Source organism: Manis javanica, chromosome 16, assembly GCF_040802235.1.
Source record: "Manis javanica isolate MJ-LG chromosome 16, MJ_LKY, whole genome shotgun sequence".
NCBI lineage: Eukaryota > Metazoa > Chordata > Mammalia > Pholidota > Manidae > Manis > Manis javanica.
This window is the reverse complement of record NC_133171.1, coordinates 35,961,046-35,974,826: the sequence shown is the minus strand read 5'-3', so window position 1 is coordinate 35,974,826 and position 13,781 is coordinate 35,961,046. Positions and strand designations below refer to the sequence as shown.

At 39.2% G+C, this 13,781-nt stretch overlaps 1 protein-coding gene across 1 annotated transcript in view; it reads left to right on the top strand.

Annotated features, from left to right (window-relative positions):
• Window positions 1-486: 486 nt before the first annotated feature.
• The window catches only part of HCRTR2 (hypocretin receptor 2), a 103,957-nt gene continuing 90,662 nt past the window's right edge, over window positions 487-13,781 (top strand). Inside the window, exon 1 of the mRNA XM_037020817.2 lies at window positions 487-1,052. Coding sequence (XP_036876712.1) covers window positions 830-1,052 — 223 coding nt within the window. The 5' untranslated portion in view covers window positions 487-829. The remainder of the gene's footprint in view (window positions 1,053-13,781) is intronic.

Sequence of the window (13,781 nt, the reverse complement as noted above, 5' to 3'; positions counted from 1 at the left end):
ATTTGTGGCTGTATTTCTGATGACACTTGCTGTTGGAAGTACAAATTCCAGCTAAATATATCCTGCAATTCAAAAACGGTCTCATTCCCCAGTTTGGAGGAGGGGGAAAGGAAGAGATGCCTTAAAGATTCAGCAGGCGCTAAGTTGGCAAAGCCAAACAAATGTGAACATATTTGCCTGAAACGACTTTTGCACAGTCCTGCTTAAGGAGCCCAGTGGCCCCTCCTCATCACTTTTATATTTATCTTGCAAAAATAATAATACATCAACAAATCGCATGTTAACCTTGTGCTGACACGCTCTTCATGTCCACAGACTTACACGTGTCTGTGTATGGCTTATAGAAACTGCACAGGAGAAATGCAGGGGAAAAAAAAGTAGAAAGGAGGGAAATTTAACCCACAAAACAGGTTAAAATAATTCTCATTACTCCCCCCCCCCCCCCACTTCAGCTTCAGCTCCCCCTCCGCGCGGGAGGAGGCTGTGGGCTGCGGACTCAGTGCTGGAATGAGAGTAATTGAGCCCGAGCCGAACCGAGGTAGCTCTCTCCTCTCGGTGTCATTGCTGCAGCCGCCGGTGCCCGGTCCCTAGGTCCTCGGCCGCCTCTCCTCCCGGTGCACATCGCCTGCCAAGACAGCAAAGCCGCCGCAGAAGTTGCTGGGCGTAAATAAGACTCCGGAGGCATTGGCTCCGTAACTTTTCACGTCATTTTCTGCTCCGGAGCCCCTCGCGCCCGCCGGCTTGGCAGTTCCCACGGCACATCACCAGTGCTCATGGGGCAGGGGAGGAGCGGCCTGCAGCGCTGAGCGGAACCGGACCGGGGCCCGTGATGTCCGGCACCAAGCTGGACGACTCCCCGCCTTGTCGCAACTGGTCATCTGCCTCGGAGCTGAATGAAACTCAAGAGCCCTTTTTCAACCCCACCGACTATGATGACGAGGAATTCCTGCGGTACCTGTGGAGGGAGTACCTGCACCCGAAAGAATATGAGTGGGTCCTCATCGCCGGGTACATCATCGTGTTCGTGGTGGCTCTCGTCGGCAACGTCCTGGGTGAGTCTGGTCCCGGGCAGCCAGCCCTCCAGGGCGCTGTCACGTCCCCTCCGCCCCCCGGCTGGCAAGGGCCCCGAAGACCCCTCCCTCCCCCTGGGAGGCAAACAAAGAGGTCGCTGCTCTCGGGGTGGGGTTTTCTATTTAAAAAAAAAAAAGTTTTCTGATTTTACGAACCAGGAGCAAGCCCTTGGAACGGCGGCTCCTTTTTCTGCAGGGAGCGGCGGGGAACGCGTTTCCTTTGCGAGCACCTAGGTTACCAGCGGCCGCAGGGGGAGGGGGCGGGGGGAGAGGGCGACGGGGCATCTCCAGGTGCATCTTGTTAGTGTGGGGAAATTAGTCATCCTTTTGTGTAAAGTAGCTGTGTTTTTCCGGGGATTTCGGGAGAGGTGAAGCTGGCAGAATGCAACTCTGCGCCCCTTAGGAGCAAGCTCTCTCGGGGCTGCTGAAGTCACAAAGGATTTGGGAGCTAGGTAGGGTGCCCTTTGTCGAGGAGGTTTCAGCCCTTTCTGGAGGTGGAAATGAAAGGGTCGGGAGCGGAGACAGGCAAAGGAAGGACGTGCAGCCACGCTCTGATGCTGAATTAAACAGGAACCGGGCGGGGAGCAAGCAAGGAGGAGGGGCATCTGAGAAAAGTACCGAAGAGATGGCAATCATTCATCCATCCATCCATTCATTCATTCATCCACTCGACCAGTATTTTTTTTTTTTTTCCCCAGAGTATTCCTGTGGCCATGCTAGGGGAATGTTTGTACCTGACTTTTTTTTTTTTTTTTTCTAAGACCAGACCAAGCTTGATGCTAGGCTCTCTCTATGTGTTCCCTGTCTAGGTGTATATGCAAACGGATTTCCCCACCCACTCCCTACCTTTGCACAATTTCTGAGGATTGGGGAGGGGGCTGTAGTGGTGATAGGCTGGCTGTGGTGATGGGGTTTATTAGGGCTGCTGGGGAATCCACTTAAAGAAAAGGAGCTTTGGAAGGGAGGGACAACTTAACAGGAATTGTGAATGGAAGGAGGGTGTACCTTCATGAATGAAGAGTGGGAGGCGTTTCAGAAGCAGAGGGCAGTGTGGAGGGAATCTCTGCTGAAAATTACAGGAGGAGGTGAGAGAAGCTAGAAGATGCTCTTGATTTTCAGTGATTAAAAGGGGAAAAGATCAGATGGATGAGACGAGAGAGACTGGGAGGCTTTGAAGTTTAAAGTACGGAACGTGTAGCTGCAATGGAGGCTAAGGAACTTGGGCTTTCAGCACCTGCCTGATTTTTACCTTCTCCCCCCAGGTTGTCAATCTGGGCAGAGAGCCTTGGAAGTGGTGTCTCACCATCCAGCAGGCAAAGTAGTTGGTAGCATGTGACTGAGAGGCATTCTGGAGAGAGCGGGTAGAATATGATTTGATAAGAGAGAGAAGAATCTTCTGGGAACTTTAGTTTGTTTTTTCTGTATTATTTTTCTGGCTCTTTTCCTTCTGTTTGTTGTTTATATGCAAACCTAAAGGGAATCTTTTGGAGACGTCAACAGGGATGAGGACGGAAATACACATCATTAGAGCCCTTTGTTATAAGGATAAATCTGTTAATGACTCTCTTATTTGTCATCTTTTGGTCATCTATCCTTAGGGCTACAACTATTAAGACACATGACTACTAGCATAGCACATTTCACTGCATTATGCCAACACTTAATGATAAGTGAACAATCAAGTTGAACATCAATTGAGTACCTACTGTGTGCCAGATGCCTTCACATACCCTCTTTCACTGAAACCTTAAAGAAATGCACATTTGACAGAAGCAGCAAGATTTAGGGAAAAGAAATGCCTTATTAAGAAACATGATTCGGATTCAGTTCATTTCTTCTGACCTCAGGTCCAGAACTCTCCACTGATACTCCATTCTAGAGCTAGAAAGCATATAGAGAATGCATTCTTTGCTCCTGGTTGTCTACAAGCCTATTACATGTACTCCCTATTCTCCCTTGACTCTATGTCCACTGCTAATAAATTACCAAGAAGGGTTAATGGTTCTGTTGTTCTCTCCCACAACAAAAATATCCAGGAAGAAGGTTATTGCATTGCAGTAAAAAATTGACATGTTTTACAGGAATAGCTACAAATCATAACTATTTCCTTTCACTAATTTTATTTCAGGCTTAATTTCTGTGATAAAATCTGCTCCTTTTCAATGTTATTTCATTCAGGCTTTGCACAGACCTGTGATGCATAGTCCTCATATCCTACTTGCATAGTTTAGTGGTGCATATTTACTAGCCTGGGAGTGTTTTAGTCTCAAGAAGAATATACCTCTACAGCAAAGCTGCTTGTTTCATAACGTCAAGGAAGAGAGTACTGTCCATGGTAACAAGTGCTGAAATGGCCAATTCCATTCAGCTTAAAAAACAGAGATTTACTCAAAGCACCGTGCTCTCAAGATAGTGACAGCTGTTTTACTCAGGACTGAATGACAGTGAAATCCTCTCTGGCTGAACTGAAGCCCATTCTTTACTGACATATTCCCTGGAAGCTGATGAGGTTTAAGTCTGACATCTAAACAAATGAGCAGTGTCATTAATCACAAACAACTCCCTGCTTTTTGATGTCACCGTCAAATTTGCAAAATGGATTTGATTGAGAATTGCTTTTTGGCCCCTTTGATATAAGTTATTTTCTGCGGAGAGTTTCAAGACAAGGCATCACATTATTCAAGCAAGCTAAAGAGGCCACATTAGGTATGAAGGTGAAATACCACAGTGTAGGCAGCAGATGTAATCACTGACCCTTTAGGTTTATTTGCCATTTCACTTTCATGTAACTGACTACTTGGAAAAGCTTAATCTTGTTGAACTTACAAATATACTGTCATCAGTTATAAGTCCTTTCCCCCACAATGTCCTTTTGTGAAGTGATGTAACAGGATATGCTCTGAGCAGACAGTCTATGTCACACCACTTCTTCACTTCCACAGCCCCCCTCTCTCATTCTATCCCCTTATCCCCTCTCTGGTATCAGATGTTTCTTCCCAGAGGTGCAAAGTAGTTTCCTGGAAAAAAAAAAAGGGCACAAAAGTCATTCAAAATAAGGCCAAATTACTATGCATAGAATTTCATGAGTATTTGCATTCTAATAAAAGACACATGCATGTCTAATTATAGAATTTTAAGTCCTAAGAGGAAGGTGGGACAAGGTTCTTTTCAGAAGCGGTGTTTTTCCAGTATCTTCAAAATTATGCCACATAGAACCTATTTTTTATGTCTTGTACTATAGCCAAGTAGATGCATCCAAGCACTTGACCAGTACATTTTGAGCAATATGATGTTTTGAAAATTAGTGTGTGTGTGTGTGTGTGTGTGTGTGTGTTTGGGGGGGAAGGGCTCTTGGCGACATTTAAAGGGCTATATTTGATGTTGTTTCCTACTTCTTATTCTTTGAGTTGAAATTAGATGGTGAGACAGGTTCTGTCAGGTCCAAACATTAAACATCTGAAAGAAATGGGCAGTTCTTTGACTCTCTTACTGCTCCATTCAAAGATATCATGATTTTCACCTGGAATGTTTCAGTTTTCCCTGTTGTTGTCTCCATATGAAAAATGAGAACATTCAACAAATGACATCAGTTCAGCGGTGTTTCTTGCTTTTTGTGTGACTATTAGCAAATTATTGAACTCACCAAGTATGATTTTTCCAATTGTAAATTAAGATCAATAATGCCTGCCTTGTAGAAATCTTATGAGGATATAATATATAGATATCCTCTAATAAATACATATAAGAGCACACATACAAATAATGTAAATATGTATATGCATATCTATACACACACACACACACACATATATATATATATATATATATATATATACACACACATTTGCTTTTTTTCTCAACACATAATAGATACTCAATTTCAATTTCTACTCCTTCATTCCCACTATTGAAATTTTTCCCTGATGTGGTTTGCAGCCATCTTCCACCTCCATGGCCAGTATGTAGCTCTGTGGCTCTTTATGGCCTCTCTGCTAGCCATTTTCTCCATTAAGTGTTTTCCTAAAAGCTATTAGCCATTTTCTCAATTAAGTGTTTTCCTAAAAGCTATTAGTAAATTGGAGTTGGCACTCCTTTTTGCTGCCAGCCCACCCACCCATCCCCTAGTAGATGTTTAGTGCCTCCATACTGATTGCTTAACATTGCCTTCCCACCTCTCTGCAAAAGTTGTTCCTAACTATCGTAATTTTCTCTCAGTTTAAGTTGGCTTGCACTGGGTCCTATTTCTTCAGAGTTTTTGAATTGTTGGTTGATTGATCTATCACTATTAGTGTTTTAAATAGCACACACATGCAGACATACATGCACTGTTAATCTGTTGATTCAATCTAGTAAAGCACTTTGCTCACTAAGGAATATACTCATTAATAGTTAAGCTAAATTGGGTGGGTGGGATGGGAGGAATATCTGCAGTGCAGTTGCTTCTTACAGAGCTAATCTTGCGTCCCATATGCAGAAATGTCAGAGTTGTAAGTTCTTTCTACTCCTAAATCTAAGAGACTTAGGGCTTTTTTTCATAGGGCTGTGGGTGTTCGTAAACGCACCCTTTCATACACAGGAAGCAGAAGGAGGTCAGCAACGACACATTACTCATATCTGCCAAACCTGCTAGAAGTCAGTATAGTGACTGTAAAAGGTAATATTAGCCATTAAGCTTTAAACTTGAGTGTCTTTAGTTACACAATGCCAAATATGCTTATGTGAATAAGAATTAAACTGATGCCTCCACATTTTTTCTGAAACTCTAACTGCTTAGTTTTACTGGGTAAAATAAATCATGTTTTTGACTTGAACAGCATCTCCATGATAACTTTTTAAAAGGCTATCTCATAGGTAACAGCAACATTTATCATGGCTGGACAATAATTAGAGAACATGTATTACTGATAATTTAAATATAATGGATTCTTTTTATGTTTGAAAGAAAATAGGAGGAAGGTAAAAATAGGCCAAGCCTATCACTCAAATGCAAATACAACATTCCAGGGTTTTTTCCTTGATTTTATTAGGGCATAAATGTGTATATGTTCATATGAATTTTCGTTATTTCGTATTTTAGGATATACCTGTGAAGGCTCGTGTGTTGCATCTATGTCATCATTTCAAAGTCCCTGAATTGTCACACAGCTCCTGAAATTTCAGTGGCATCCATCACTGGTGTTATTTCATTGGTGAAAAGAGATCTTTGCACCTTCTTGTAGCCTTCTGACGTCTCCCACACACTTAGAGATGCTGGTTCTGTTAAGCAGTGGCTCACTGGTAAGGTTCAGGCAATGACATGCGATGGGTAAAGCCCAGGATGTTCATCTCCTGTTTCTCTTCTCAGTGCAAAGGAAAATAAATACTATTTATTAAGCATTAAATGCCAGGTCCTGAGTGCTAGGCTCCACAATGAATACATGGATTTCAGTGAAGCCTCATGACTAACTTACAATGAGGAGATTAATCTCCTTGCTTTACAACTGAGACAGATTAAGTTCAAAAAGCTACCTTAACTTGTTCCAAAGTTTCATCAGAGAGTAAATAGCAACACTAGGTTTCAGATACAGATTGATCAGGTTCCATGGCCCACCCACCTGTGTTCCATTACCTCGTTATGTCTCTCTCCCTTGCTTCTACTCCTGAGAAACACAGGAAAAGAGAGCAGAGACGATGCTTAGGTATGCCCTCTGGACAATTTACAGAGTTGTCCTGGCATGTTGCCATGCTGTTTCTCTGCTAGACTACAGTCTTCAGCTATGAGCATGAGCTCATTTGATAGGCTGATCAAGGTCAGGCGAGGGTTACTTTACCAGAGAAAATCTCAAGGTAAAATAGGTGCTGCCAAAAATGCTTTTGTCTGTTCTGGGGGGGTGTGACTCAGCAGATAAATGTTGGCTAATTGTGGCCAAGGATTATTTTATTATTGAAGGTGCTGTCTTAGACACAATGTAAGACTGAGGGCCTAAATATTTAATATCTCAGGTAAACTAGAGACTTTTTTTTCTTTTTATTTTCAAACCTGCTCATCGACTTCTTTACCTTTTTTTTGCTACTCATTTTACTTCTTTATTTTTCTGATTTAATTAACATTAACTTTAAACAAAATCACAAGTTCCATTGATTTGACTGAATAGGTGAATCTTTATATCATGTAAGAGTGTTTCTAGAACATAATGGTGTTTTATATATATATATAAATGACCTTTAGGCACTGACAGTGGGACATCTGAGATGCTATTGGATGAAATACATGACATATATGATCCATTTTTTTGAATAACTGACTCCTCTTAGGATTAAATTTATTTATTTCAACTTTGTTCTCAATGAGAGATGATCTCTTAACCAACTGAATGGATTGGATATATATTAAAATAGCATTAAATTTCTTGCCAGAACTGTTTTCTCATAAAAAAAAAACTGTTCAGAATAAATATGTACTTTATTTTGGTATTTTTCTCATTGAGTATTTTCCAGTAATTTGCTTTCAGTATTACATATATATGAACCATGTTTAATATTTATGTAATATTTTACTCTTCAGAGGCTTCTGTTACATATATTTTCCCATTTACTCTTCACAACATTCTTGTGAGGTAGGTCTTACTTGTTGAAAAAATTCAAGCACTTAAAGTGATTTAAAATCACTTTAAAAGAAGTTTGAGCACATGAAAATATCAAGGGATCATGTGTCGGCTTGAGAAAAGCTTGCCAGTTTCCTGTACTCCAAGAGGCCAGGATACGAGCTGCTAACTACCTTTATCTGGCCTTCAGCTATGATATTTTTATGCCTGATTTTGTCAACATTCTGAGTACAGACACATGAACAAATTCACAACCCTGGCAGAAAAAAGAAAATAAACAAAGAATTCCAATGTTTTAATTTAAAAGAAGAAATTACTTGTTCTGGGATACTTGAAGTTCTTTCAGTCATCGTGTAGATGAACATACCTACATGAAGAGCTTTATTGGTGGGAATAGCGAGGCCTTACCATAGTGACGAATAAACCCTGAATTCTCATTGGCTCAGCCTCTCAAGTTCATTTATTTATTTAACATCTAACGTGGGTTGGAGAGTCTGTTTCAACCAATAGCTCATGGCCCAGGCGTCCTTCATCACGTGGACTCCGTGGTAAACAGCCTCCCAAACAGCCTCCCACTCCTCCCTGGGCCGTCACACCCTGGTGTAGACCCTTTCCACGTTGTGCCACAAATGGTTTGGGTAGCCAACAGCATAGAACAGAAGTGATTGTACATCTCTTTCAAGGTTACAGTATAAATTATTACAGCTTCTGCCTTGGGTTTCCACTCTCTCTTGCTCGTAGATTTCTTATGCTGGAGAAAGTAAGCAGCCTTGTTGAGAGCAGCCCACATGGTGAGAAATTTAAATATTCAGCTGACAACCACAGAGAAAATGTAACCTGCCAACACGTATGATCTGGGATGCAAATGCTTCAGGCTGACTGTGTTTTGAGATGACTGCGACGTTACCCTCCCTTACCAACCCCCCGCCCCCACGACCCTGGTTTAACTGAAGCTTAAAGACAGACTCTGAAACATGAACTGTCTTGCTAAACTCCTTGCAGATGCCTGACTATTAGAAGCTCTGAGATAATAAATGTTGTTTTAACTTTCAAAATTTGGGATAAGTTGTTATGCAGCCTTTAAAGTTGTCGTGGTAGGAGAGGAGTGAACTGGAAAAAAATACTGGCTCTGAACTACCTCTGTCAAACGCAACCCACGTCAGTCATGTCCATAATCATTTGGCCAAAACCAATCACACTGGATCAACATAAGTGCAAGCGCCTCTGGAAAGTGCGAGGGAACACTGTCTCTGTCACAGAAACTGTACGATGGTTACAAGTGTTTTTGCTTTGCACAGACTCAGAACAAAGGCATTTAGAGGACTAAGTACTGAATGGCATCAGGCTAAGATAAGCTGATAGACTTCACCGCTTCACATTCTGGATCTCTGCCCATAAGAGTGACTTATAGTATTGCACCAGTTACTATGCTAAGAATCTAGGGAACGAAGATAGTAGAAACCAGGGAACCTACACTCCAGTTGAAGAGACAGACATATTAACAGATAATCTCAATGTAATGTGACAAGCGCTCTGACAGATGGGTTACAGGATGTAATGGAAACATATAAGCGAGACACTTTGTTCCATTGGGGGAATCAGAGAAAGATACAGGAGATGACACCTAAACTGAATTTTAATGCATAAATTTAAGTTACAGAGGGGAAGAAAATTGAGTAAGGATGTTCTGAGCAGAGGAAATAACATGAGCAAAATCAGAGGCGTGAAATAGCATGGGCCATGGAAAGAATGCTAAGCACCTGGGTGACTCCAGTGTTAGGTGGGGATGAGGAGAGTCTAAGGATGAAGCCGGAGCGTTAGATACAGGTCGGGTTACGAAAGGCCTTGTGTGCCATACTGAAGATCTTGGATGGCTTCAACTCTGCTGTGTAAAGGGAACCCTTAAAAGATTTTAAGGAGAGTTCCACCATGGTTTGCATTTCTCATGAGACAATTCTGGGGGCACCATAAAGAATGAACCCAAAGGGAGAGAGACTTGTGAAAGTTTTCACTCTAGGGTTTTTACCCTGTTTGGGGCTGATTTAATCAAACATACTTAAATTTTAAAAAGTAGATAATAAAAGATATAGCCAAAATTCTCTAATTACTTCTAGCAGGCTTTCTACAACCTGCTTAAGGAAGGAGAAGAGAAAAGGAGAAAGTAAGAAAATGAATAAGAATGGAAGGAAAGGAAAAAGGAAGAAGCCTAAAATATAGGGAAAACTGTTGCTACTTTTGCTTTGCTGAATACTTAAATTTGAGAAGTAATTTCTCTTCAAAATAATTTTTCATATTTTTTTCCTAAAATATGTACTTAGGAATCTTGCATGTCATAGCTCTATTAAAATTTTTCATATAAAATACTGGAATATTTTTTCACTAAAATCATTTTTGTAAAAATGTTTTTTTGGAATTTTTATGGGTCACTGTGCTCCTAGCCATTTAAGTCATTTTGGCCTTTAAGTCATTTTGGGGCCTCCCTCTGAAACCCAAAAGATGAAAAACTTGAGATCTAAAGAAAATATTTCATATTTTCCAATTAAATACCCCATTTTTTTACTCAAAACTACTTGCAACTTTCTAAATATGTTTCTGTGAAAAATTTTTCTTCAGTGACGTTTTTATTGTTCAAATAATTAATAAAAATATTACATTGACCCCAAATCAGCCTTTAGAGAATTATAGGGAACATTTCTATAGAAATTAACATGGTAACACTTGAAAATTTCTAAAACTGGTTTGTGTAAACACTTTTTTTTGCTATTCCTAGCTCACAATGGGACTACAGCAGTGGCTAAAAACTGTAATATCCTTTTCTAGATTTTCAGTGAGTTTTTATTCCTACTAAGTGACTACAATGAATTTATAAAGCACATAGTTTATAACCACGTGGGGTCTTGATTTTATCACTGCATTGTTAGAAATGAGGTCAGAATGCCACTATCTATAATAATGTATTCATCAATTTAGAATAAATTTGATAAGTCATTCACTTTGGTAGAGAACCATATTGCTTATAAATACCATTTTGTCTTTCTTAAAATGTGCAGGTTGTACTAATCTTTTTGGGACAGCGTAGAGAATTGAAATGCTTATGAAACCATTTTGACATTGGGTGAAACTGAATCAACTTTTCATTATGAAAAATAGCTAAAAATCTCTCTAAATAGAGTACTTATACAAAAGTTCTGCAATTTAGAAAGCTCAAAAACAAATATGCTACCAAATCTTCCTGCCAGCTGGTTCAGGAAAAGGACTTCATAATTATTGGAATATTTATGTACTTGGGCTTGATTTATGTTTTAGACACAGGAAAGCCTAGAAAGACCTTGTTCTTTGAAGTCATCAGAGATGGTGATAGTGATTCACAGATTCCTGAAAGTCAGTAACATTATCCTAGTTTATAAATCTATGTGGTTTTTTTTCCTCCAGACACAATAAACTTTGCAACTGGTCAGGAACCTAAACTCTCAGTGGAAAAGGGGAAAATAAGAATTTAAGAACTTACAAACACATAAATAAAAAACATGTGAATGCATATATACATATACACACATATTTAAAAACACATAAATAAAAATGTGTATACACACACACACACAGGTTTAGGGGACTGCATTATATGACTAATATGATTTTAAGACACCTAGTTTTTTTCATGGAGGATTAAGAAGCTACTTTCCAAACTTTAAAAATGCCAAAAACTTTCCCTAAGTCAAGCCTTGACTTTCCCAAAATCAAGAGATATTTTCAACTATCCTCTTAGTAAATGAACTGGCCTTTAGGGAAGCGAAAAAGATAAATACACTAGAGAAGAGTAACTCTTTGAATTAACATTCATGTATGAAGGAACATCCCTTGAGCAAGTGATCATTATACTAGAATTTCTTTATCTTGAACAGACTCAGTATATTCCTGCTTTACAGTCTTCACAATTTCCAACCCCCTCTGACCCTGGCATGGCTGACTCTTGCTTAGTTCACATGTCACATGTTTAGAAAAGGTCTCTAAGAAGTCTGAACCACTACCCCCTTCATTTACTATGACACCATCTCATTTTATTTTTGTCATAGAACTTATTACTTTTAGAAATTATATTACTGGTCTGTTTATTAATTTTTCCTGTTTTCTCCCTTAAGTGATATCTAAGTTCCATGACAATAGTTCCTTTATTTTTCTTTTATGCATGTGCATCTTTGGTGTCTAGAACAGTGCCAAGCAAACAGCAATTTTTAGCTACTGAATGAACTAGAGCATTAGACTCCCAACAGGAGGAATACTTTAGATATAATATATTTTTTAAATTAAGCATTGCAGGCTTTAAATTTTTTCTACATAATCCTTTGAAATAAAACCTTGATGATTTGAATTATGTTTGTGATAATTTTGGTCAATGCTTAAGGAACACACACATAAAAATAAGTGCAACATAATTAGTAAAGTAATGATTATGGGAGACCATTTATAAAATGTCTACCCAGCACTGAGATTCCCCTGATTACCATTAAACTTTAATGTTTTTCTCATGAAAAGCAGATGAAATTTACAACTGTGTCAGGTTTTTTTTTTTCCTGAAGGAAGTTACACAAGATCCTTCCCAAAAACATGCTCTATTTCTACAATAACTAAGGAGAAAATATAATGTACAAAACCCTTCCTTAAGCTCTCTCTGTTTCATAGTAATTTACAATTGTTTTTTATGTTTTTATAAAAATCTAAGGAAATATTTGACCATTCACATACCAGATGAGGTAAGAGAACTGATTCTGAATCTTACCCTGGCTCCATTCTTTCTGTAATAAAAAGGGCCAGACATATCCCATATCTGAGCCCAGTATGTTTCAGGAATGCCCAAGGAGTCTCAGCTTTAGGAATCCTTTGTCCTTTTCCCCCATTCCAGTGACGTATGCCAATTCTCATACACCATACTGTGCAGACAACTGAAAAAAAAACATACTTTCAGGCTGAGCACAAGAGCAATGTTGGTAATGGATTGTTGTAAACACTTTTCTAATGGGGAATAAATGAAACAATAAACCCTTCAGCTAACCCTGGTCCCGTTTCCTGAAATATTCATCAAACTATAAAATTTTTTTTCCTGTTTCTCATGTTTTATTTCATTTTTTTATTGAAGGGTAGTTGACACACAGTATTACATTAGTTTCAGGTGTACAACACAGTGATTCAACATTTATATACATGATAATTCTAGCTACCAGCTATCACCATACAAAGTTCTTACAATATTTTGACTATATTCCTTATGCTATACATAACATCCCACTTACTTATTTATTTTACAATTGGAAGTCTGTACTTTTTATGTTTGTTTGTTTGTTTTTTGAGAGAGCATCTCTCATATTTATTGATCAAATGGTTGTTAACACCAATAAAATTCTGTATAGGGGGGTCAATGCTCAATGCACAATCATTAATCCATCTCAAGCCCAGTTTTCATCAGTCTCCAATCTTCTGAAGCATAATGAACAAGTTCTTACATGGAGAACAAATTCTTACATAGTGAATAAGTTACATGGTGAACAGTACAAGGGCAGTCATCACAGAAACTTTTGGTTTTGATCATGCATTATGAACTATAAACAATCAGGTCAAATAGGAATATTCGTTTGATTTTTATACTTGATTTATATGTGGATACCTCATTTCTCTCTTTATTATTATTATTTTTAATAAAATGCTGAAGTGGTAGGTAGATGCAAGATAAAGGTAGAAAACATAGTTCAGTGTTGTAAGAGAGCAAATGTAGATGATCAGGTGTGTGCCTGTAGACAAAGTGTTAATCCAAGATACACAAAGGCAATAAAACATCCACGGATGCAGAAGATTTCTCTCAAAACAGGGGGAGTGAGGTTCTAAGCCTCTGTTGATCCCCAATTTCTCACCTGAAGGCTCCCCTGTGACTGTGCCTGTCTTAGGTTGTTCCTCCCTTGAGGAATCTCACCCGTCTCTGGCTAACCAGTCATCTTCTGGGCCCATACAGGGAAATGTAAAGTTGGTAAGTGAGAGAGAAGCCTTATTGTTTGAAAAGGTTAGCTTTTTACTTCTTTGCATATTTATGCCCTGTGGCTTCTATGCCCAGCATTTGTCTTGAGGTATCTTTACCACT